Source organism: Malus sylvestris, chromosome 8, assembly GCF_916048215.2.
Source record: "Malus sylvestris chromosome 8, drMalSylv7.2, whole genome shotgun sequence".
NCBI lineage: Eukaryota > Viridiplantae > Streptophyta > Magnoliopsida > Rosales > Rosaceae > Malus > Malus sylvestris.
Window position 1 is genome coordinate 10357813 of NC_062267.1, and position 21091 is coordinate 10378903.

The following is a 21091-nucleotide window of genomic DNA, read 5'->3' on the forward strand; positions in this document are numbered from 1 at the left end:
CTTGCCCGAAAGCAACTAAAGGGTAGTGAGACATCAATCTTTTTACATGTTCTACGATTTAGAAAGTGCTTTTGGGCCAAGAGTAGGTGGATTTCCATCGGTTGTCACTTCTCTTGTAAGCACCTAGCCTTTGGATTAAATGGGAAGCCGTCATATTGTCTCGAGATGGGTATCTGGGCTTGAATATGGTCGTTAGGCAAAATCTCTTTTATTGAGCTCTTTTGGGCTTTCTTCTCTTGAAATCCAAAGTTAAATATTAACCCAAACACATACAACATGAGAGAGAATCTGTTTTGTTAAATTATAACCAAGTTGTGCTCAACCTAGTTTAACAAGATGATGAGTGGAGTTTTACACGAAGAGACACAACAGCTTGTTGCAACACTATACACACCATTCTCACATATATAGATACATATAGATATGCAGTAGCACACCGTCAGTTAATTAATCAATCCCCAATACAACTGTAGAAGGCATTTTATTCTCTTTTTCCTCAAATGAACTGTGTAATCTCTTTTGTTTCACATTATAACACATCTCAATAGAAGTTGGTTTTACCTAACATTTGTAGTGTTTTGGGTGAGGGATTTGGTAGTGAGGTTTAGTGTTAGTTCTTTTGTGTTACTAATGCCTAGTTCTTCCAAAATGATAACATAAAGATCCCAAAAAGGTTAACCTTGGATTTAGTTCTTACAGTTTCTTGTCTTCTTTCTTGCAGGATAGAGGAACATGGTTCAAGAGATTTGTGAGTTGTTCATTTTCACTTCTATTCTTGGGTGCAATTGTTAAATTTGCTTGTGAATCTCAAATTTTTGTTTTATTGTTGAATTTTCTACTGGCTTGCACCTGTAAGACCATCTCCAAATGAGATGTCAAATATGCCAAATATGATTAAAAGACATTTAGGTGTTTTCCAATGGATATGCCATATATGATGTGGCATGTGAGTCATTTGACTCTTTACTTTCTAGCTGCCTTTTTTGACAGCAAACAAAGGAGTCAAATATATTTAATTAAAATTTTTAATACATGGGTCCCATTAACAACCAATAGAAGAAAAACTACAATTAATTTTTATTATGTTTAATAGTTAATGTAACTCTAGGCCCAATAAAATAATAAAATAAATATTTGACACATCCATTGGAAAAGAAGAGAATTTAACACTTGTATTCAATTTGCCACATCAACCATAAAATAAAATTTTGACATATTATATTTGACATCTCCTTTAAAGATGCTCTAAGGCCTAGAAACTGTCTTCCACTCTATTGCCAAGGGGCAGAGAAACAGAACCAGGTGTTCTCAATTTGACCTCAACTGGTAATTACTTTCATAAAAAATTAAAAGAAAAGTGCCTTTAAATGGGCATTTAGTGGATGTTTTAATGTGGGCAGTTGTGAGGGCCATGTTGGACTGATGAATTATCTTTTATCAATGTCAGCCTTGGGAAGATAGAATGCAGACTGCACATGAGCAAGGCACTCTTGTTCTGCTCCAGAATTTGGATCCAGCATACACTTCAGCGCAAGTGGAGGTAATAATCGCATTGGAGCTTTAGTTGCATATGCTGTTGTCACTTGGTGCACAGATTTTGAACTAAATGTACCAATGTAGTGTATTCAACTCTAGGCTGCCACTTATATGTTGGTTTTTCTACTTTACAGCAACATCTAATTTGATCTTATGTATTACATTTCAGGTAATAGTATGGCATGGTATTAAGGAAAGCTGCACGGCTAAGATGATTCAGCGGACCGCAAATTCTAGTCCTCACTATGGTATAGATAACGTATTTAAATGACTTATTTTTATTCTCTTATCTATTTTCTAGGAAAAATTGACTAAATCTTGCTTTCAGATGATATCATTTATTTGTAAATACAACATGGATGAAATTACGCTTACAGAATAATTGTAAATCTTTTGTTTGTTCATGTTGTGGGACAAGCTCTTGTGATTCTCAAAACTAGGGAAGCAGCACAAAAGATTGTTAGAGAATTGGATGAGGGCTGCCTATTGTTGTCAAATGGAAGGTTTGTAGTTGGATGATATTCTAGCACAGGCTCTATAGCGTACATCATTTTGCGATTTACTCTCATATATCTTGTTTTATTTCTCTTTGTTTATCTGTTCCACTCCCCATTAAATAACTTAGAACCCACCTTTTTTTGGTCATTTAACCATCGAGAAACTTCGGCACCAAAATGCACGGGAAATGGCACACACGCACCAACAAGGCAACAAGGCTCCTTACAAGCATTGATACGTATAAGAGAAATACAGGCGCATAAAGTTGTTATTGTTTGTTTCTGTTTAAATTTTCTTCTCATCTACATATTTTTATATTTTATTTTCGTATCCAGAGCAGAAAGAAGCCATATCAACTTCACATTGTTCCCAACCCAACATTATTGAATACGATATGACCATGGAATGGTGTCTACAACAAGAAGGATCAGATCCTTTTTGGAAGAACTTGTATAAGGTCTTTGAGATATTAAATCTCATTTTCAATTTATTGTATTGTGATGGATAATGCTATTAATGTTTCTTCGTGTTGTTTCCTTCGTCTACCTATCTTAAATGATTTTGTTTTTGCTTTTCAAAACTTTGGTTTTAGCAACAAGGAAAGGAGTTGAGACAACTCAAAGCTAAACTTAAACGCAAAGATGCACTTAAGGCGAAATAAGCATTGTGGCTGGGTGAACTTGCTCCCATTGGTAAGTTTTACAACAAAAAAAAAAAAGATCTCTACTTCCTCATTGAGTTACTTAATTCCGTTGCTCCTTGAATTTTTTCGGCCATCAATGATCGTTACGTCAGCTCTATGTACTGTGATTCAAATGAAGCTCTTCTCCTCTTTTGGAGCTTTGTGAAATTGTCAAGAATGATCTAGTTTCATATTTTTTTTTTATAGACTTGTGTGGAAGTGATTCATGAAAGTTCAATGCAAAGGTTTTAAAGGCTATGGGCCAGCATATGATGTGTATCTGTTCCTCTGTACAGTGTTTTGTAAAGTGTGTGCGATCTAGCACATTTAAGTTTCAGTTAAATACTTGCATCGTTCGTAGTCCTTTCCTTGAGTAAGAGAAACTCAAATCATGTATTTGCATGTTCTGTTTAGTCTACTCTCTCTCTCTCTCTCTCTCTCTCTCTCTCTCTCTCTCTCAGTTTAGTCTATTGACACAATCCTTTTTTCTTCCCCCAGTTTTATCATGGAAGAACTTATATGGCTGGGCCGTAATTCAGGGATTGGGCAATTTCATGGTTGCGCGGGTACAAGTATTTTGTTCAGGACTGGTTTCCAGGTGTTGTGAATCTCACCCGAGTCTTTGCCAGTGGGAAATAACTGGATGATATGCTTCATATGAGCTCCATCACCGAAGAAAAATGTAAATTCCGTAGTATCATCTTCAGATAGGTGAATGGCCATTTGTACAGTTATGATTTAGGTAAACAATTGTTTTTTCATCTTAGTCGAAATTAACAGGCCGTGTTCAGTGTGTGTACAGTTATGATTTAGGTTAAACAAGTTTTTTTCATCTCAGTCGAAATTAACAGGCCAAAATTCTCATCGGCTCTTTCTAGTTCACTATTTACCATTGAAAAGTTTCTCTTGGTGGGGTAACTGGTCAAAATCACTCTATGGGAGAAGGAACTTACATATAAGGGAATGACAAATATCTGTACTAAATTAATCACGTTACATCATGTGAGAAAGTTAAAAGACATGATCACGAGATAGGTTTATGCATTGCCATTTTGCCATGCGGTTTTGTTGTTGATTTTGGTATTTATAAAAATTAAATAGGGAATTACAGTGAAGGAATAAATCAAGCCTTGCCTTTTGATTTAATTTATGATACTTTTCTATTGGATTTGACATCCTCCCAGCCAAAGCAACAAGGCGTTGAACAGTTGAAACACGAAAAAAGTTGGTCTACTTTCGCTGTTCCATGGCAAAAATATATTTAAAATTTTAGATTAATAACACCTGAATTTTTTCTACTTTTGCGCAATTCAAAATTTACGATTTTACAATTTAGCACTCTGGTTAGGGCTCGTCCGATAAACGTATATTCTTTATAAAAGCGATAGTGGAAGGGAGAAATTGACTCTGAATATCGAGTGCAACACGACATGTTCTTGACCATTGTGTTGCAAAAGACTTGCAACCAGTGGCGAAGCCACAGCAGGACAAGGAGGTGTGGCTGCACCTGTCGTTGTCGGAAATCCCTATGAAGAGCGAGGAATCTACCCCTTTGGACTTGCACGTTAAGCGAAATGCTTAAATGAACGGAGACGGCGAGTTTGCCGTCAGGGAGCTCGGGAAAGTCAAGCTTCTCCCCGCCGTGAACGGTGATCAAATGGGGCAAGGGTTGGGTGGTTCTTGTTCCGGGGACTAAGATGAGTTGAATGGGGGTGGTTGCCGAGATAGTATTTGCCATAAAATTCACCTAGAAAATCTGCAGAAAACTGGGTCGGTACTCAGGTAACCAAGTCATCGGGTTGGTCTTTCTAGAAATGGTAAGTCTGCTCCAGGTTTGTTGGAGCTCCTATATACTGAACGTCCAATTTGTCCTTATCTTTGCTCATTTATTTCTCATTCGTTACAACTTCGTTTTGCGAGCGGTTTTTACCCACAATTGTAGATTCGAGCTCTATTCGAAAATACTAAGAGTAACCTTGAAAGGTCTACAGATTTTTAATGATTAATTACAAAAAAATTGAACTTTGTAACTTGCCAACTAAAATTCCAAAATTAACGTTAATAATAGTACTTTCCTGAAAATACGAATTTTAATAGTGAAATTTAAGGACGGAATTTCACATTTAACCTTTTAATTTCGCCACTACTTATAGCACACACGTGTTTCCCTTAAAAAGCTTAGCCATTTCTTCCATTTGCTTTTAAACTCGTATGAGTGTGTACCATTTTCGTTAAAAAAATGATGAGGATTCCCTTTAAAAGGGACTTGTGCATTAAGTGGATAGAGGTGCCGAATTGCAAAACTGAAAAACTGAAAACATTTGAACACAATGTATGAGTACAAACTCATTAGGCGCATGACATGAGTACAAACTCAAAAGTTTTTGTTGGAGGAGGCCACGGTAATACCACCTTTTACCTAATTCACCGGTCAACGTTTATTCCATTCACACCAAGTAATTTTTAATTTATTTTTTACATGAAGTAAGTAATTAGGTAGGTAATAATCTGTTTACCACTTAACTCACTTATCAACAAGTATCAACTGCCTCAAAATATGTGACCGTTAGTTTTTAAAATCATAACCAAGGACACCTCGAGTAGACGTTAATGGAGATGGATTGTATACCCTTTTTTTCTCATACTCTTCTTATGTTCTTCTGTTTTGTACGATTACGCTTAAATTATGTTAATATTTTATATTAATTTTTTTATAAAAATAATAAGATAAAAAATAAATATTGATATGGCGCATAAAAAATATGGGAGGGTACGGAGAGGGGAGGTAGACAATTCATCTCCGACGTTAATTCCTCCGTTCCGTCTTCTCTCTCCCTCCTCTCCCTCTCTCTCTGCTCACTCTGTAACAGTTTTGGTAGCACTCACACTCTTTTCATTTCATTTCGTTGCCCTCCTCGTCCATTGAAACACTCTCTCCACTCTCAAAAGTGAAAACCCGAAACAAGCCCGTCTTCGCCTCAAATATCTCTGACCTACCAGAGCTCCCAAAACCCAGCTCCAACAAGCTTCACTCTGCGGTATCCATGGAAGCGGCCCCGTCTTAGCCGTACCCAGAAGCTCCAAACACAAAGCCCACATGTTGTTTCTCGTATTTTTTCCAACCTTGTGCTCTTAAATGTCAAAAAGTCCAGAACTTTGAGGATTTTTTAGTCGTATTTTTCTCAAGACACCCACAAAAGAATGGGGTGCGCCCAATCGAGAATCGACAACGAGGAATCTGTGTCGCGATGTAAGGAACGGAGAAACCTAATGAAAGAGGCGGTGGTGGCCCGGAACGCCTTCGCTTCCGGTCATTCCGGCTATGCCGTGTCCTTGAAGAACGCCGGCGCTGCGTTGAGTGATTATGGCCATGGAGAAACCCAAGTGACCCAAGAGATGGAAATTCTTCACTGCCAACACCGGCCGATGGACCCTGCATCTGAGCCGCCGCCCCATTTGGAGAATTTGAACCTTCCGCCGCCTCCGCCGCCTTTGCCCACTTTTACTCCGAGTCCGATCAAGCGGGCCATCAGCATGCCGGCGATGAGCGCTGAGGCTCGAAAAATGGGGGGGCGGAGAGTTGGGCTGGCCATTGCCGAGGAGGATGAGGAAGAAGAAGAAGACCATGAACATGGTGAGGATGAGAGCCATAAAGGATTTCAGAGGAGATCGAGAAATGTTGCTTCGGAGACGACGTCGTCGCCGCCGCCGAGGACGCCGGAGATGAAGGCGGTGCCGCCAATGCCGGAGTCGAAGGGCATGGCTTGGGACTATTTCTTTATGGTGGATAACATGCCGGGACCTTCTTTGAGTGAGAATGAAGAAGCTGAGGAATTTGGTGAAGATGAGAATATGGGGATTGGTGGCGGCGGCGGCGGCGGTGATGTGGATGATGGGGTTGAGCCTAAGACTCCGGGAAAAGTGGAGGATATTAAGGAGAAGCCGGAGGAGGAGACTCCGGTGAAGGTGGCAATTGAGCATTCGAAGACTGCACCACCGGAGTTCAGTAGGAGAGTAGCTAATGTGATTCCTGGTGTGACCTTGATGGACATATTGAATAAGATTGATGATCATTTCTTGAAGGCCTCCGAGAGTGCTCAGGAGGTTTCCAAGATGCTCGAGGCCACTCGGTTGCATTATCACTCGAATTTCGCAGATAATCGAGGTATACGAGTCTTTGTATTTGCTTTAAGATCAAGTTCTTCGTATGATGTGCTTGTATTGTTCTGTTTCTTAGGTGTGATGCAATGGTTATGTTGCTCTTAAAAGTTTGAAAGAGACCTTTTTTTTTTTTTGCTCAAAAGCTTGGGCTTTAGCATTTAAATATCAAAATAAAAAATCTTTGGTATTCAAACTACCTTTTGGTAATCTGATGTCAACCAAAGATGTTTACACTTTCTGAAAGGTTGATGTCAACCAAAAGCTTTAGTTGTCGGCATTTGTCCTTTTTTGTTTAAAGGTTGATGCTTTGAATCTTCCTGTTCCGGTGCTTGAAAATTGTTGAACTAGCTTATGAGGCCAGAATTTGAATGGCTGTTGTACCAAGAACATCTTTTGGGGTTTTCTTAAAATTCTATTTGTGAGAGAGATCTGCTGAATCATTTGTTGGATGTGGTACTAATTCTCGTGATGTTATGCAGGACACATTGATCACTCTGCAAGGGTCATGCGTGTTATTACATGGAATAGGTCGTTCAGAGGCATACCAAATGGTGACGGGAAGGATGAAAACTCAGAAGAATATGAAACTCATGCCACTGTTTTGGATAAGATGTTGGCATGGGAAAAGAAACTTTATGATGAAGTGAAGGTATACTGCATTAGTTTGTTTCATTTTAATCTTTTGCATCATGTACACTGTTCGTTGTGGCGGTCCTCTTTCTAATTGGATAATTGATAACAGAAAAATGTACGGCTTCCTATATGTTTATTCTCTTACGCTGAAACGTTTTTTTATCTTACTTCATGTTGATAGCAAGGGGAGCTTATGAAGGTTGAGTATCAGAGAAAGGTTGCTCTGCTGAATAAGCAGAAGAAACGCAGCGCTAGTGCTGAAACCTTAGAAAAAACAAAAGCAGCTGTAAGTCATTTGCATACAAGATACATTGTTGACATGCAGTCCATGGATTCTACAGTTTCGGAAGTAAATCAATTACGGGATGAGCAGCTGTACCCTAAGCTTGTTTCTCTAGCTGATGGGTAAGTTTGTGCATTGAGATATCTTGTTGCTTATTTACTTCGTTCTTGTTGCCCCGAGTGTCTTCTTGATTGATCAGATTATCGTTTCTGTCTTAAAATCATTTTGGTTATGCATCAAGAGCGTTTCATCATAAATAGACTAGCAACATTTAATGTTCTACAAAAGTACCATCTCTATTGCGGAAAATTGAACTGATGGATGATTTCCGTTTCTGTAATGTTATGTGTTGAATTTTGCCATCCTCTTTTGTAAGGTTATGTGCTCGCACACAATTATTGTACGTGATTTTTCATCTAAGTTATTTGCTTCCACCTTAATTGATGTGACCATATGCTTGTTGTATTACTGAGAAAAGGTTTCCACTGGAAACATATTAATCACATCTGCTACTCAGTATGGCAAGTATGTGGGAGAACATGTGCACACATCACGACAGCCAGCTGAAGATTGTTACAGACCTAAAGTCCCTCGACATTGGCCATACTCCAATGGAAACAACCAAGCACCACCATGCCCGCACTGTCCAACTTTGGAACGTTCTCCAAGAATGGCATTCTCACTTCGAAAATCTCGTGACTCATCAAAAACAATACATCCAAGCTCTTAATAGCTGGTTGAAGCTTAATCTCATTCCCATTGAAAGCAGCTTAAAAGAGAAAATCTCATCCCCGCCAAGAGTTCAGCATCCGCCAATCCAAGCTCTCCTCCATTCATGGCACGATTTTCTTGAAAAGCTTCCTGATGAACTCGCAAAATCTGCAATATCGTCCTTTTCAGCTGTGGTAAAGACCATAATACTTCATCAGGAGGAGGAGATGAAGCTAAAGGAGAAGTTTGAGGAAACAAGGAAGGAGTATCTGCGTAAAAATCAGGCATTCGAGGACTGGTATCAAAAGTACTCGCAGAGACACGCGGAAATGGATGAGGAGAGAGGTGAAGATGCAGTTCCCAAGGATCCCGTCTCAGAGAAGAAATTTATTGTTGATAGCTTGAAGAAGAGACTGGAAGAGGAATGTGAAGCTCACCAGAGACACTGTATACAGGTGAGGGAGAAGTCACTCGGGAGTCTCAAAACTCGCCTGCCTGAGATCTTCCGCGCCATGACAGACTACGCTCGTGCATGTTCCGAGGCTTATGGAAAACTGAGGTCCATTAGAGAGACACAAGTATGAAGATGGTGATGTCCTAATGCGTATGGTCTGTTTTGCTAGGAAGTAGGAGGATTGTGCACGTTTTTGTATTTGGAAAAATTGTTTCAGTTGGTTGGTGATCTTTATTCCTCTGAAAAAATTGCTCTGAAACATGCAATCATGCATAGGAGACAATGAAGTTGTGATTCTACGGGAAATTTCATTTAACTTATGCATTTTTTTTGCTTGTGGAATTGGTATTAGCAGTTCAAAATAATCGAATTACTCTCTTGCCCTTTTTTTATAAAACAAAAAAAATGTTGATATTTTTAGAGTGTCGATATCAGCTTCATATTTTTAATTACTGCCTTTTTTTTGTTCTTTCTTCTTGTCTTGGTTAATATGAGAGTGAGCTAGAAATTGCAGATGGTTCTCACATGCAGTTGAGATTCTCCTGTGCCACCATGGCACGACGATTATTGGACGGTAATGCTATCGGGATTAAAACTCATTTTCAAAAGTTTTAATCCTGCTAACGTCATCATCATTCAATTAATACTTGTCATCTGTTTTAAAAATACATTATGATTCAAGTAAATGATCATCATATAATAAAAGGAAAACTAATGAAAATGACTTGAAAATTTTGAGTTTTAATGATAAAGACAAAATAAAGGGTAAAATGAATAGTACGAGGATTGACTTTTTAGTGTAAAAATATGATTTTTCGTTAAAGTGAACAATACCGAATGCTTTTCGTTAAAATTCCCTATAATAAATAGGTGACACAATAAAATCTCGTTTTTGTAAGAGATGGCTAGGGCAGCCCCACACACTCGTTGCTTGGTAAAACATGGAATCTATCAAAAACAATGTTAGTGGATGACTGACTGACATTGTCAGGTCAGGTAACGTGCGTGGCCCAATAGAGAGATAAAGGTTATGAGAATATATGACAAAACAATCAAACATGCTAAATTCTCTGACTGACTGAGGATCTGAGGTGCCGAGGTGTAATTAATTAATACGAGAAGTCATGTGATACTTTTGAATGAGGATTTTGAAGAATCTTTTAATAGCGTGCATTTATTGTACATTGTATGATTAGAAATTATTTTAAATTATTTTATTTAAAATTGAACATAAATTGTACTTGATGGAAACTGATCGCATGATATATGATAAACGAACACGATTAAAAGATCCTTTAGATCCTTACAAAGACGAGAAAATGAAGAAAACATATTATTCTTTGTTCGTGATTAGTTTAATAGGAACTTTAACGAAAATCTTCCGGTACTGTTCAGTTTAGTGAAAAACCATATTTTTACATTAAAAAGTCAATCCTGATACTATTCACCATACTCTTTATTTTGTCCTCATCGTTAAAACTCGAAGTTTTCAAGTTTTTTCATTAGTTTTCCTTAGTTTAATCTCAACCTACGATATTCTTGTATTTATGTTTTAGTTTTGTTACACTACCTTTTAAGCAAATGCATATTTGGCAGTCCCATTCGATCACGAACTATGAACATTGCTTTTATCACGGGTGATGCCATAAGAGATTACATCTAATTAAATTATTCTTTTAATAAAAAATATAAATAGGTCTCACCTTTATTACAGAAATAATTTATATCTGGTTTACAATATGTGATTACCCTAACATTTTCTTTCTAACCGTACAGTTGCCATTGCAATTCAACTCTTTCTTGGAGCTTCACGGAGAGCAGAGTTGTTTATAATTAGGTAAGTCTTTCCTTTTCCAACAATTTGGAGTCCGTTTCGACCATATTATATTGACCTCGAAATCACAAGTACTTGTCAACTAGGAAGCTTAAGTAACCTTTCTAAGATCTCTGCCGAAGCACACGAGCCAACCTCAAACAAACGAGTTTTTCATTTCTCCACCATCTTTTGCGTTGACTCAATGTCCACCCGATTTTGTACATCAAGAAATACAATAAATTTTAGAAAAGTACCAAGTGCTTCTTCAAGAAGTATTTGAAAAGCAATAAAATGCGCTTTAAGAATCCATAAAATTGTTGATAAAAAAAAAAAAAAAGCGCCAGAAGCATTTTTAGTTAATTATGCAATGCTGTCATAAGAATTTTTAATTTATGTAAAAGCTCATGAAAAAATTTCAAGGGTGCTATATGATTTTCTTTCAAACACTTCACAACTTCCATATGTTGATAGTCTAATCCGGGTGAGTTAAGCTTTGGAAATTTCAACACAATCTAATCGGAATAATTAACAAATAATCTTTTTTTAATTACTTTTCAAAGGAGGGTAGGCGTGCGGCTATAAAATGATGACTCTTTCGGCGGTCACACTTTTGAAACCTTTAAACAAAGCTGCTTGCTGACACACCTCTCTCTCTTCTAGTAACCTTTGTTATCGTATGGCCTCTTCATCCAAGCTTTTTCAGCTCATGACCATTTCCAACTTTCAAATCTTACCAACTTTACCAAAGTTTCAAGTTTACATTTTTGTTTGTATTCAGAATACAAGTTCGGTGCATTACGTGTCATAATATAAATAAATAAAACAATATATTTTTTACTATCTCTTCATTTATAATTTATATTAGTATACCACCTTGTGTTCTACGGGCTATTGACAAATTGTCAATAACACATGAATTCCACCCAATATTAACAGTTAACATGTAATGAGTTTTTGTTTCCACAGTTTAATTTTGAAGTGTTTTTCACTAACATTATCGTGTAACGATTAGAGGAACTGCACTAGTTAAATATATCTTTCAAATGGGTAAATTATTATTAGGAATACGACTTTAATTTACATTTTTTGTTTCTTGGTGCTAGAAGCCACCTTAACGAGCAGCCGAGTTGAGCCAAGTCAAAAGCTAGTGCCATCTATTTCCAAGAAGAGCCCTTACATTTAAAATATATATACATTATATAATATGTATATATATAATGTCACACTTAGAAAAAATGTCATATCTTTACATGTCTATATATATATACATTGCTTAAGCTAATTGATTATCTAGATTCTACAGAGATTAATTAGGTGCACAAAACTCGGTCTTTGTCTTGGCAATGGGCATCAGAGAGTGGAGAAATTCACGCAGCCAAAGCATAAGGCTGGGACACAACTACGACATGCCAAGCAACTACAACAAGTCTCAAACAGGGTGGCAAAAATTCTGGAAAAGATTCAAGATCGAGAGGAAGAAAAATTTCGGTTCCAGTACTGTCACGCCGCAGGCGCAGACGTCTTATGATCCGGAAACATATTCGAAGAATTTCGATCAAGGGACGGGATGGATGGAGCCGGATAACTTGCCGCGGTCTTTCTCAGCTCGTTTTGCTGATCCTTCTAGGGTTTCGCATGGCAATAGGAATTTACTTGATTGATGCTTTGAATGCTGAAGAAACTTTGTGTATATAGTTCTTGACCTTGGTACGTTGGAATGGTTTTTTTCTGAATTTATTTGCTCTCTCTCTTTCTCTCTCTCTCTCTCCTCTTTCACATTCATCGTTCCATATATACGATAGTTAATTACTTTAAATTTTGTAAGCATCAATATTATTGACCACATAACCTATAGGAAATGATAAAACTCTCCATATGGAAAGAAAATCCATGTAAAATGATTGAGTTTGGCCAAGGTTTAGTCTTTGTACCTTAGCTTAATTTTTTTTATCTCAAACCAAGGATAAAGATCTTTCCTACAAATAGTATATATGTCACTGTTACCGCATTCTAAACAAATCGAACATTGTTATGTATTTTAACCTTTTTACGTAATAATACATAATTGACCTGAGATATCACCGCATGACAATTTGGTGCGTTTAAGTTTCTCTTAAATAGAAGGTAAAAACACAAGCTAAGAACAACAAAATCTTAGTGGTCTCTGGAATAAAAAGACAAGAAGGCAAAAGATAAACATTAGATTGGTCCAACAAATCATGGCCGTTGATGAGATTCCTACGACTGAAAAACTTTGCCAACAAATTAAGCACACCGAAAAAAAAACCCTAGAAAATCAACTCCCAAGTTTCAACTTTCAATCCATCAAATCAGATCAGAAAACCAAACCAAATAATACCAAATAAAAAATACAAGATAATAATTCACACCAATCCACTGCTCTCAAAAATTGAATTTTAAAGCAGATTGCTTGTGACTTGTAGATAAAGTAATGAACAATAAAAAACCCAATATAATCCCAACGCAAAATCCGGTAGCCGGTGACTGAGACGATGGTTGCCGGTGATTCTGTGTTCACCATGAGGTTGAGAATTAAAAATTAAAAGTTTATTCAGGCTGCACGATTGGTGTGAACGATCATGATTGAATGATCCGGAAAAGATTTCCCACAGTGGCGGAACCAGAATTTTACAATAGTGGGGTCATGATTTCTATATAAAAAACAGTTCATTGCACCATTCCACCAAGCATCTAGAGGGCACCTATCAAAATTTACCAACATTCGCCGAAAGCTTGTATGGCATCTATGATAGCTGCTTGTTCTTCTAGCATCTTTCTAGCATCTACATCTGCCAAAGGCTAGTAGGGTGTCAAGACCTGCCTGCCAAGACTTTCTGAGCGAGCATTACATCATCATGTGGTGCGCACAACTGGGTTGCACACAAAAAAAGGAGAAGGAAGACACGAGAAAGAAAGAAGAAACTTGGAGAAGGAAGAAGTAACGCTAGGCTGTAATTCAACGTTATTCACTTTCTTTAGTTGGGATCAAAGGTAAATATAGCAACAAATATACATGGAGATAGTAGTTGTTGGGGTCATAAGCAACGTGAAACTACTTACCGGAAAATGTTCTCAAAGAAATGCTGCCTCCATCGGATTCTGGCTAGCTGCCATGCACGGTTTATATAGTTTGAGAGAGAGAGAGAGAGAGATCACCAATAATCGCCAAAAGAACACGAGTCGTCCTCAAACTTGTGAAACCTATTTGCATCTCTCATAAAAAACACCACCTTCAAAACCTTCAACAAGCCTTTGATAAATGCATGGCAATCCCCACACACTCTCAAGTTCTTGAAAAACCGAATAGTCTTGTTCCCCTTCTCCATCTCACCATGCACCAAAGCCAGCCCAATTGCCAACTTCTCAATGTGAAATCTCAAGCTCTCCTCCTTTAATTCCTCTTCCACATCGTGTAGCGCAAACCTCACCCTTGTGAACATAACCGAGCTCAGATTTTATTCTCTTCTCAATCTCCTTCAACACTTGATGAATCTTTTCTGTAAGCAGATGTGTCTCATGTCCGTTGTAGAAGAAGTAGACCTCCTTATTGATCTCCACCCAACTGCGTCCAACCTCTTTCTTTAACCCTTTCATCTTAAATAGTTTTCTTCTCTCGCACTCTTTCCAGTACCCGGCCTTAGCGTAGATGTTTGACAACATCACATAGTTGATAGGGTTATTGCCGTCCATTCTCAAAAGTGTCTCTCCTACTTGTCTACCTATTTCCAAGTCCCCATGTACTTTACAAGCACTCAGCAGAGTTTGTTGTATTCCAACATTTGGTTTTAAAGGCATGGTGTCTATGAGATTCTTAGCTTCTTTTACGCGCTCGGCTCTTTCAAGGAGATCAACCATGCAAGCATAATGCTCTACATTCTATTTAATTTGGTTTTCGCAGCACAATCTTGAGAAGTATTCTTGTCATTCTTCGACTAGTCCAAAATGGCTATAGGCTAAGAGCACGGCTAAGTAAGTCACTCAATCGGGTTCAATGTCATCCGATAGCATCTGGTTGAAAAGATAAATAGATTTCCTTCCAAGACCATGTTTTCCGTAGCCAGTGATCATAATCATCCAAGAAATTACATTCCTCATCGGAGTTTCAGAAAACAGTCTTTCTGCCTCATCTGTCAATCCACACTTGATATACATATCCAGAATTGAATTAGTCACTAATATGTCTAAACCAGATGGGATTTTAATGGTGAAAGCATGCATTTGCTTACCTTGTTCTATAAGAGCAAAATCAGCAAACACACCCATAAGGCTTGATAGAACAAACTCGTCTACTTGATGGTCGATACTAACCCTAAGCTGCCTAAACAAGTCCATAGCTTGTAGTAGATTGTGTTCTTGAGCATAACCAAGAATCAAGGAACTCCAGGACACTAAATTTTTTTGTTTGATTTGATCGAATACTATCTGAGCTTCAGTTAAGTGCCCGCATTTGACCTACAGATCAACAAAAGCACCGACAACAGTAGTCCGAACTGAACACAGGAATCCTCTTGTTATTAAGGAAGAGTGTATTTGGCTTCCTTGCTGAATTGCTCCAAGGCCACTACAAGCCTTGAGCGTGCTTGTAATCGTATACTCATCGGGCACTTCCCAGAGCCCTTGCATTTTCCTAAACAAACCGAAGCTCTCTCCCCATTTCCTTTAAGTGTGAATCCGGCTTTCATCGCATTCCAACTGATAAGATTCTTAACTGGCATCACATTAAACATATGTGCTGCTTCACAAAAATTTTCACATTTCGCATACATGTCGAGGATAGAATTGCTCACCACTGTCACCCATTCAAAACCAGATTTGATGCAAATATTGTGAATTTGCATTCCATTCTCAGCAATTCCTACAAACCCAGACTCCTTGAGATTGATCAAAAAAGTGAACTCGTTTGGTTTAATCCCCGAAAACCCCATTTTGCTGAAATGAGACAGTGACCCTCTGGCATTGCCATTCTATAAGTAGCCACACATTAAAGCCGTCCACAAAACCACATTTCTCTCATGCATTCTATCAAACAGTTCACAGGCAATCCCCATTCTACCACATTTGCCATACATATCTATAAGATCGTTGTCTAACATCAAATCAAACCCAATTCCCATTCTCATCACCATCCCATGAGCCTGCATTCCCTGATGAAGTAGCAAATTCCTCGAACAGTTTCGAAGGAGATTCGCCAACCTCTGCCGCTCATTCATCCTTCCAAGCAACCCCGTTCTGTGAAGTCCCTAACGAGAATCAGCGCCTTATCTGTCAGAGAATTGGAAAATTCCTTCGTACCCAAGTTACTAAACTGCAAAAACAAAAAAGGGTTACAGAGAATCCACGCTCAGATTGTGAAGCTCTCGTTATCACATAGCACTTTCCTAGTTACAAAAATGGTGGACATGTGTGATATATAGCAAAACTATTTCCGGGTTACAATAAAGGTGTTTGATGGAATGTCTGAACCAGATGTGATTTCTTGGAATAATCTCCTATTTGGGTGTGTTAGATTAGGGTAGTGAGAAGGGCAGGAGCTCCGTTTGAAGAAACTCCTAACAAGGCTATTGTGTCTTGGACAACAATGGTTTCAGGGTATACGAAAATCAGGTGGTACGCAACTGCTGTGGATTTTTTCTGGCGAATGTAAATACTGGGTATTGAAGTCGGATGAGATCAGTATTCTTTCCGTCTTTCCGTCTTGCCGGCATGCATGCATCCTGGAGTCGGCTTGTGTTTGCAATTCCCCGATTGAAATTTATGTGAAATATGGCTGCATTGACCACGCCTGGCAGTTATTTGATCAAATGTTGGAGATGTATGTATTTCTTGGAGTACCATGGTTGCAGGGATGGTGAATTACGGGAAAGCTCGCTGAGAGGTTTAACTGTTCCAAAAGATGCAAAGAGCAAAGGTTGAACCTAATGGCATTACATTTCTAGGTCTTTTATCAGCTGCAACAACGTTCCTAGACACGTGGCAACACTATAACAACGTTCATAGAGTCCCACATCGACTATATACAAGAATGAGGGACTCTGCTCACATATGAAAGGAGACTTCTCTCCCACAATTAAGCTCTTGGATCTTAGAACCACTAGTCCAGGCTTGGTCCTCTACTTATGCTTAAACCATTCTATTATGTAGACAATACATTATTAATGAAAACTCTTATAACTGTAGACGGAGCCACGTAGCCTAACTGTGAGGATTAACTGAGGATGAATCACGTGCATCTCATGTCTACTTCTCTACCCTTATCTCTTTACATATGATATCACTATAACTTAGTGACCAAAGCACCCTTGCAAAAGGTTACTAAACCACTATTTACGTTAACTCAAGGTCGACCGAATTTTGTACATCAACAAAGTCAACAAATTTCAAAAAAAAACAAGAAAAAAAAACTTGAAAGTGCTTCTTCAAGAAGCATAGGAAAAGTACTAAAACGCACTTTAAGAATCCAAAAATTGTTCATAAACAAAGGGGGTGTGATATCCACACGTCATTTTTTACTTCTCCCACACCTTTTTGGTTTTCGGCCGTCGGATCGGATGAATTGAAGAAGATCACCGGACAGAAATTAACAAGGGTGTGTGAGAAGTAAAAAAGGGTGTGTGGTTAGCACACCCCTAAACAAAATCCCAAAGCATTTTTAGTTATTTATATTTGCAATGCTGTCATAAGCATTTTTAATTATACAAAAAGCTCATGACATAAAAAAAAAAATTAATTAAAGGTACTGTCTGATTTGCTTTCAAACACTTGATAACTTCACATGTTTGATAATCTAATCCAGTTTAGTTAAGCTTTGGAAATTTCAATACAATCTAATCTGAATAATTAACAAATAATCTTTCTTTAATTACTTTTCAAAGGAAGGTAGGCAAGCGGCTATAAAATGATGACTCTTTCGGCGTTCACACTTTTGAACCCTTTAAAGGAAAACAAAGCTGCTCGCTGACACACCTCTCTCTACTAGTAACCTTTGTCTCATAATATGGAGTAATATGGAGTAATTTTTAGTTGTGACGGGAACACAAGTGGTACACCACGTGTTTTAATAGAAATTGTGAGAAATTTTATTTTTTAAGTTATTAACTTTTTTAGCACATATATCCCACAATTTGTTTAATGACACGTAATATACCATCTCGTGTACCGATCACACTAAAAAATCTCTCCATAATATAGCTTCTTCATCCAAGCTTCTTCAGCCCAAGACCATTTCCAACTTTCAAATGCTAACCGACTTTACCATAGTACTAAATCTAGATTTTTCTATGTATTTGATGTCATAATAAAAGTGAAAAAAATAATATATCTTTCCGAATTCCTCTATTTGTATTAAGTAGTGTATCATCTTGTATTCCATGGGTTTTTCACAAATCGTCACTAACATAAGAAATATTGTTTTGCACTAATATTAACGTGTAACGGATAGAGGAATTGCACTAGTTAAATATATTTGTCAAATGGGTAAAGGGTAGTTTATATTTTTTGTTGGGTAAATTACATAGTAGCCCTTCAGGTTTGAGCTCTATTGCAATCTCATACAATATCTTTAAAACATTTCACTTTCATACCTCAAGTACTATTTTATTTCAATTTCATACAACCGTTAGATTTTCCATCCATGGATCTGTTAAATGCTGACGTGGCTGCCACATATATGACACGTGGCTGCCAAATGTCTGCCACGTGGCAAATAAAATAATTTTTTAATTTTTAAAAAAAAAAAAACATATCTGCCACTTTTTTTTTCTCTTTCTTCTTTTTCTTCTCTCTTTCTTCTTCTTCTAAAAAAAAAACATATCTGCCACTTTTTTTTTTCTCTTTCTTCTTCTTCTTCTCTCTCTTTCTTCTTCTTCTGGGTTCGGACATTTTTTTTTTTTTTCTTCTTCTTCTTCTTCTTCTTCTCCCTCCTCCTCCTCTTTCTTCTTCTCTTCTTCTTCTTCCTCCTTCTTCTGGGTTCGGTCCCTTTCTTCTTTTTTTTTTTATTTTTTTTTCTCTTTCTTCTTCTTCTTCTTCTTCTTCTTCTTCTCTTTCTCTTTCTTCTTCTTCTGGGTTCGAACCTTTTTTTTTTTTTTTTTCCTTCTTCTTCTTCTTCTTCTTCTTCTCCCTCCTCCTCCTCTTTCTTCTTCTCTTCTTCTTCTTCTAGGTTCGGTCCTTTTTTTTTTTTTTTTTTTTTTCTCTTTCTTCTTCTTCTCTTTCTCTTTCTTCTTCTTCTTCTCTTTCTTCTTCTTCTTCTTCTGGGTTCGGACCTTTTTTTTTTTTTCTTCTTCTTCTTCTTCTTCTCCCTCCTCCTCCTCTTTCTTCTTCTCTTCTTCTTCTTCCTCCTTTTTCTGGGTTCGGTCCCCTTTTTTTTTTCTTTTTTTTTTCTTCTTCTTCTTCTTCCTCCTCCTCCTCCTCCTCCTCTTTCTTCTTCTTCCTCCTTCTTCTGGGTTCGGACCCCTTTCTTTTTTCTTTTTTTTTTCTTCTTCTTCTTCTTCTTTCTCCTCCCTCCTCTTTCTTCTTCTTCTTCTCTTTCTCTTTCTTCTTCTTCTGGGTTCGGACCTTTTTTTTTTCTTCCAATTTCAGGTTTTTTAAAAAAAATTAAAAAATTATTTTATTTGCCACGTGGCAGACATTTGGCAGCCACGTGTCATATATGTGGCAGCCACGTCAGCATTTAACAGATCCATGGATGGAAAATCTAACGGTTGTATGAAATTGAAATAAAATAGTACTTGAGGTATGAAAGTGAAATGTTTTAAAGATGTTGTATGAGATTGCAATAAAGCTCAAACCTGAGGGGCTACTATGTAATTTACCCTTTTTTGTTTTTTGGTGCTAGAAGCCTTTTTTTTTTTTTTTAAAAACAAACGATATTATCTACACCAAAAGCGGAAGTGAGCTAAACTTAGGTTAACAATAATGTACAAGAATACTATTAGACCTAGACGGTAATACTAAGTGGCAGAAGCCACCTTAACCTTAATCCAACTTTAAGAGCATCCAAGTTGAGCCAAGTCAAAACCTAGAGCCATCTATTCCAGGAAAAGCCGTGTGTGTGTATATACATATGTCACACTTAGAAAAAGATGATATATATATATATATATATATACACACACACATATATATGTATACATATGTCACACTTAGAAAAAGATGTCATATCACCTTAACCTTAATCCAACTTTAAGAGCATCCAAGTTGAGCCAAGTCAAAACCTAGAGCCATCTATTCCAGGAAAAGCCGTGTGTGTGTATATACATATGTCACACTTAGAAAAAGATGATATATATATATATATATATACACACATATATATGTATACATATGTCACACTTAGAAAAAGATGTCATATCTTTACATGTATATATATATACACACACACATTGCTTAAGCTAATTGATTATCTAGATTCTACAGAGATTAATTAAGTGCACAAAACTCAGTCTTTGTCTTGACAATGGGCATCAGAGAGTGGAGAAATTCACGCAGCCAAAGCATAAGGCTGGGACACAACTACGACATGCCAAGCAACTACAACAAGTCTCAAACAGGGTGGCAAAAATTCTGGAAAAGATTCAAGATTGAGAGGAAGAAAAATTTCGGTTCAAGTACGGTCACGCCGCAGGCGCAGGCGTCTTATGATCCGGATACATATTCGAAGAATTTCGATCAAGGGACGGGATGGATGGAGCCGGATAACTTGCCGAGGTCTTTCTCAGCTCGTTTCGCTGATCCTTCTAGGGTTTTGCATGGCAATAGGAATTTACTGGATTGATGCTTTGAATGCCAAAGAAACGTTGTGTATGTAGTTCTTGATCTTGGTATATTGGAATGTTTTTTTTTTTTTTTAATTTGCTCTCCCTCTCTCTCTCTCCTCTTTCACGTTCATGGTTCCACATATATGATAATTACTTTAAATTTTGTTTAAGCATCAATATTATCGATCACATAACCTATAGAAAGTGATTAAACTTTCCATATGGAAATAAAATCCATGTAAAATGATTGAATTTGGCCAAGGTTTAGTCTTTGTACCTTTGCTTAATTTTTGATCTCAACCCAAGGATAAAGAACTTTCCTACAAAGAGTGTATATGTCACTGTTACTGCATTCTAAACCAATTTGTTATGTGTTTCAACTTTTTTACGTGGTAGTGCATAATTGACTTGAAATACCGTCACACAGTGACATTTCCATGTATATAAGTTTCTTTCATATGAGGAAAAAACACAAGCCGAAGAACAACAAAATCTAGGTAATCTCTGGAATGAAAAGACAAGAAGGCAAAAGATAAACATTAGA

General features: G+C 37.4%; 2 protein-coding genes and 1 pseudogene across 5 annotated transcripts; 2 read left to right on the forward strand and 1 right to left on the reverse strand.

Annotated features, from left to right (window-relative positions):
* Positions 1–1455: 1455 nt before the first annotated feature.
* On the forward strand, positions 1456–3593 carry LOC126633243 (protein ANTI-SILENCING 1-like). 4 transcript variants are annotated; one of them, XR_007627005.1, is made up of 6 exons: positions 1456–1540; positions 1706–1784; positions 1955–2039; positions 2370–2491; positions 2627–2726; positions 3215–3593. XR_007627005.1 is itself a non-coding variant. In XM_050303814.1 (5 exons), exons 1-4 carry the CDS (start codon positions 1463–1465, stop codon positions 2693–2695), a joined length of 348 nt encoding a protein of 115 aa, XP_050159771.1. In that variant the 5' UTR covers position 1462; the 3' UTR covers positions 2696–2726; positions 3215–3593. The 4 variants fall into 4 exon arrangements, 1 of the variants encoding a protein (XP_050159771.1); XR_007627006.1 differs by having other exon boundaries at positions 2375–2491; XR_007627004.1 differs by having other exon boundaries at positions 1955–2491.
* Positions 3594–5492: 1899 nt separating this feature from the next.
* LOC126631230 (protein ALTERED PHOSPHATE STARVATION RESPONSE 1-like) lies at positions 5493–9342 on the forward strand. The gene is made up of 4 exons (XM_050301401.1): positions 5493–6881; positions 7357–7526; positions 7692–7915; positions 8311–9342. Exons 1-4 carry the CDS (start codon positions 5918–5920, stop codon positions 9086–9088), a joined length of 2136 nt encoding a protein of 711 aa, XP_050157358.1. The 5' UTR covers positions 5493–5917; the 3' UTR covers positions 9089–9342.
* Positions 9343–12944: 3602 nt separating this feature from the next.
* On the reverse strand, positions 12945–17171 carry LOC126631159 (putative pentatricopeptide repeat-containing protein At3g15130; annotated as a pseudogene).
* Between the last annotated feature and the right edge of the window lie 3920 nt (positions 17172–21091).

Excerpts from the sequence above, each read along its gene's own strand:
- LOC126631230 (XM_050301401.1), top strand. The coding sequence starts at position 5,918 with ATGGGGTGCGCCCAATCGAGAATCGACAACGAGGAATCTGTGTCGCGA. Across the intron at positions 6,882-7,356 it reads GAATTTCGCAGATAATCGAG|GACACATTGATCACTCTGCA; the intron begins GTATACGAGTCT and ends GATGTTATGCAG. Across the intron at positions 7,916-8,310 it reads CTTGTTTCTCTAGCTGATGG|TATGGCAAGTATGTGGGAGA; the intron begins GTAAGTTTGTGC and ends TCTGCTACTCAG.
- LOC126633243 (XM_050303814.1), top strand. The coding sequence starts at position 1,463 with ATGCAGACTGCACATGAGCAAGGCACTCTTGTTCTGCTCCAGAATTTG. Across the intron at positions 1,541-1,705 it reads ACACTTCAGCGCAAGTGGAG|GTAATAGTATGGCATGGTAT; the intron begins GTAATAATCGCA and ends ATTACATTTCAG. Across the intron at positions 1,785-2,369 it reads AAATTCTAGTCCTCACTATG|AGCAGAAAGAAGCCATATCA; the intron begins GTATAGATAACG and ends TTTCGTATCCAG.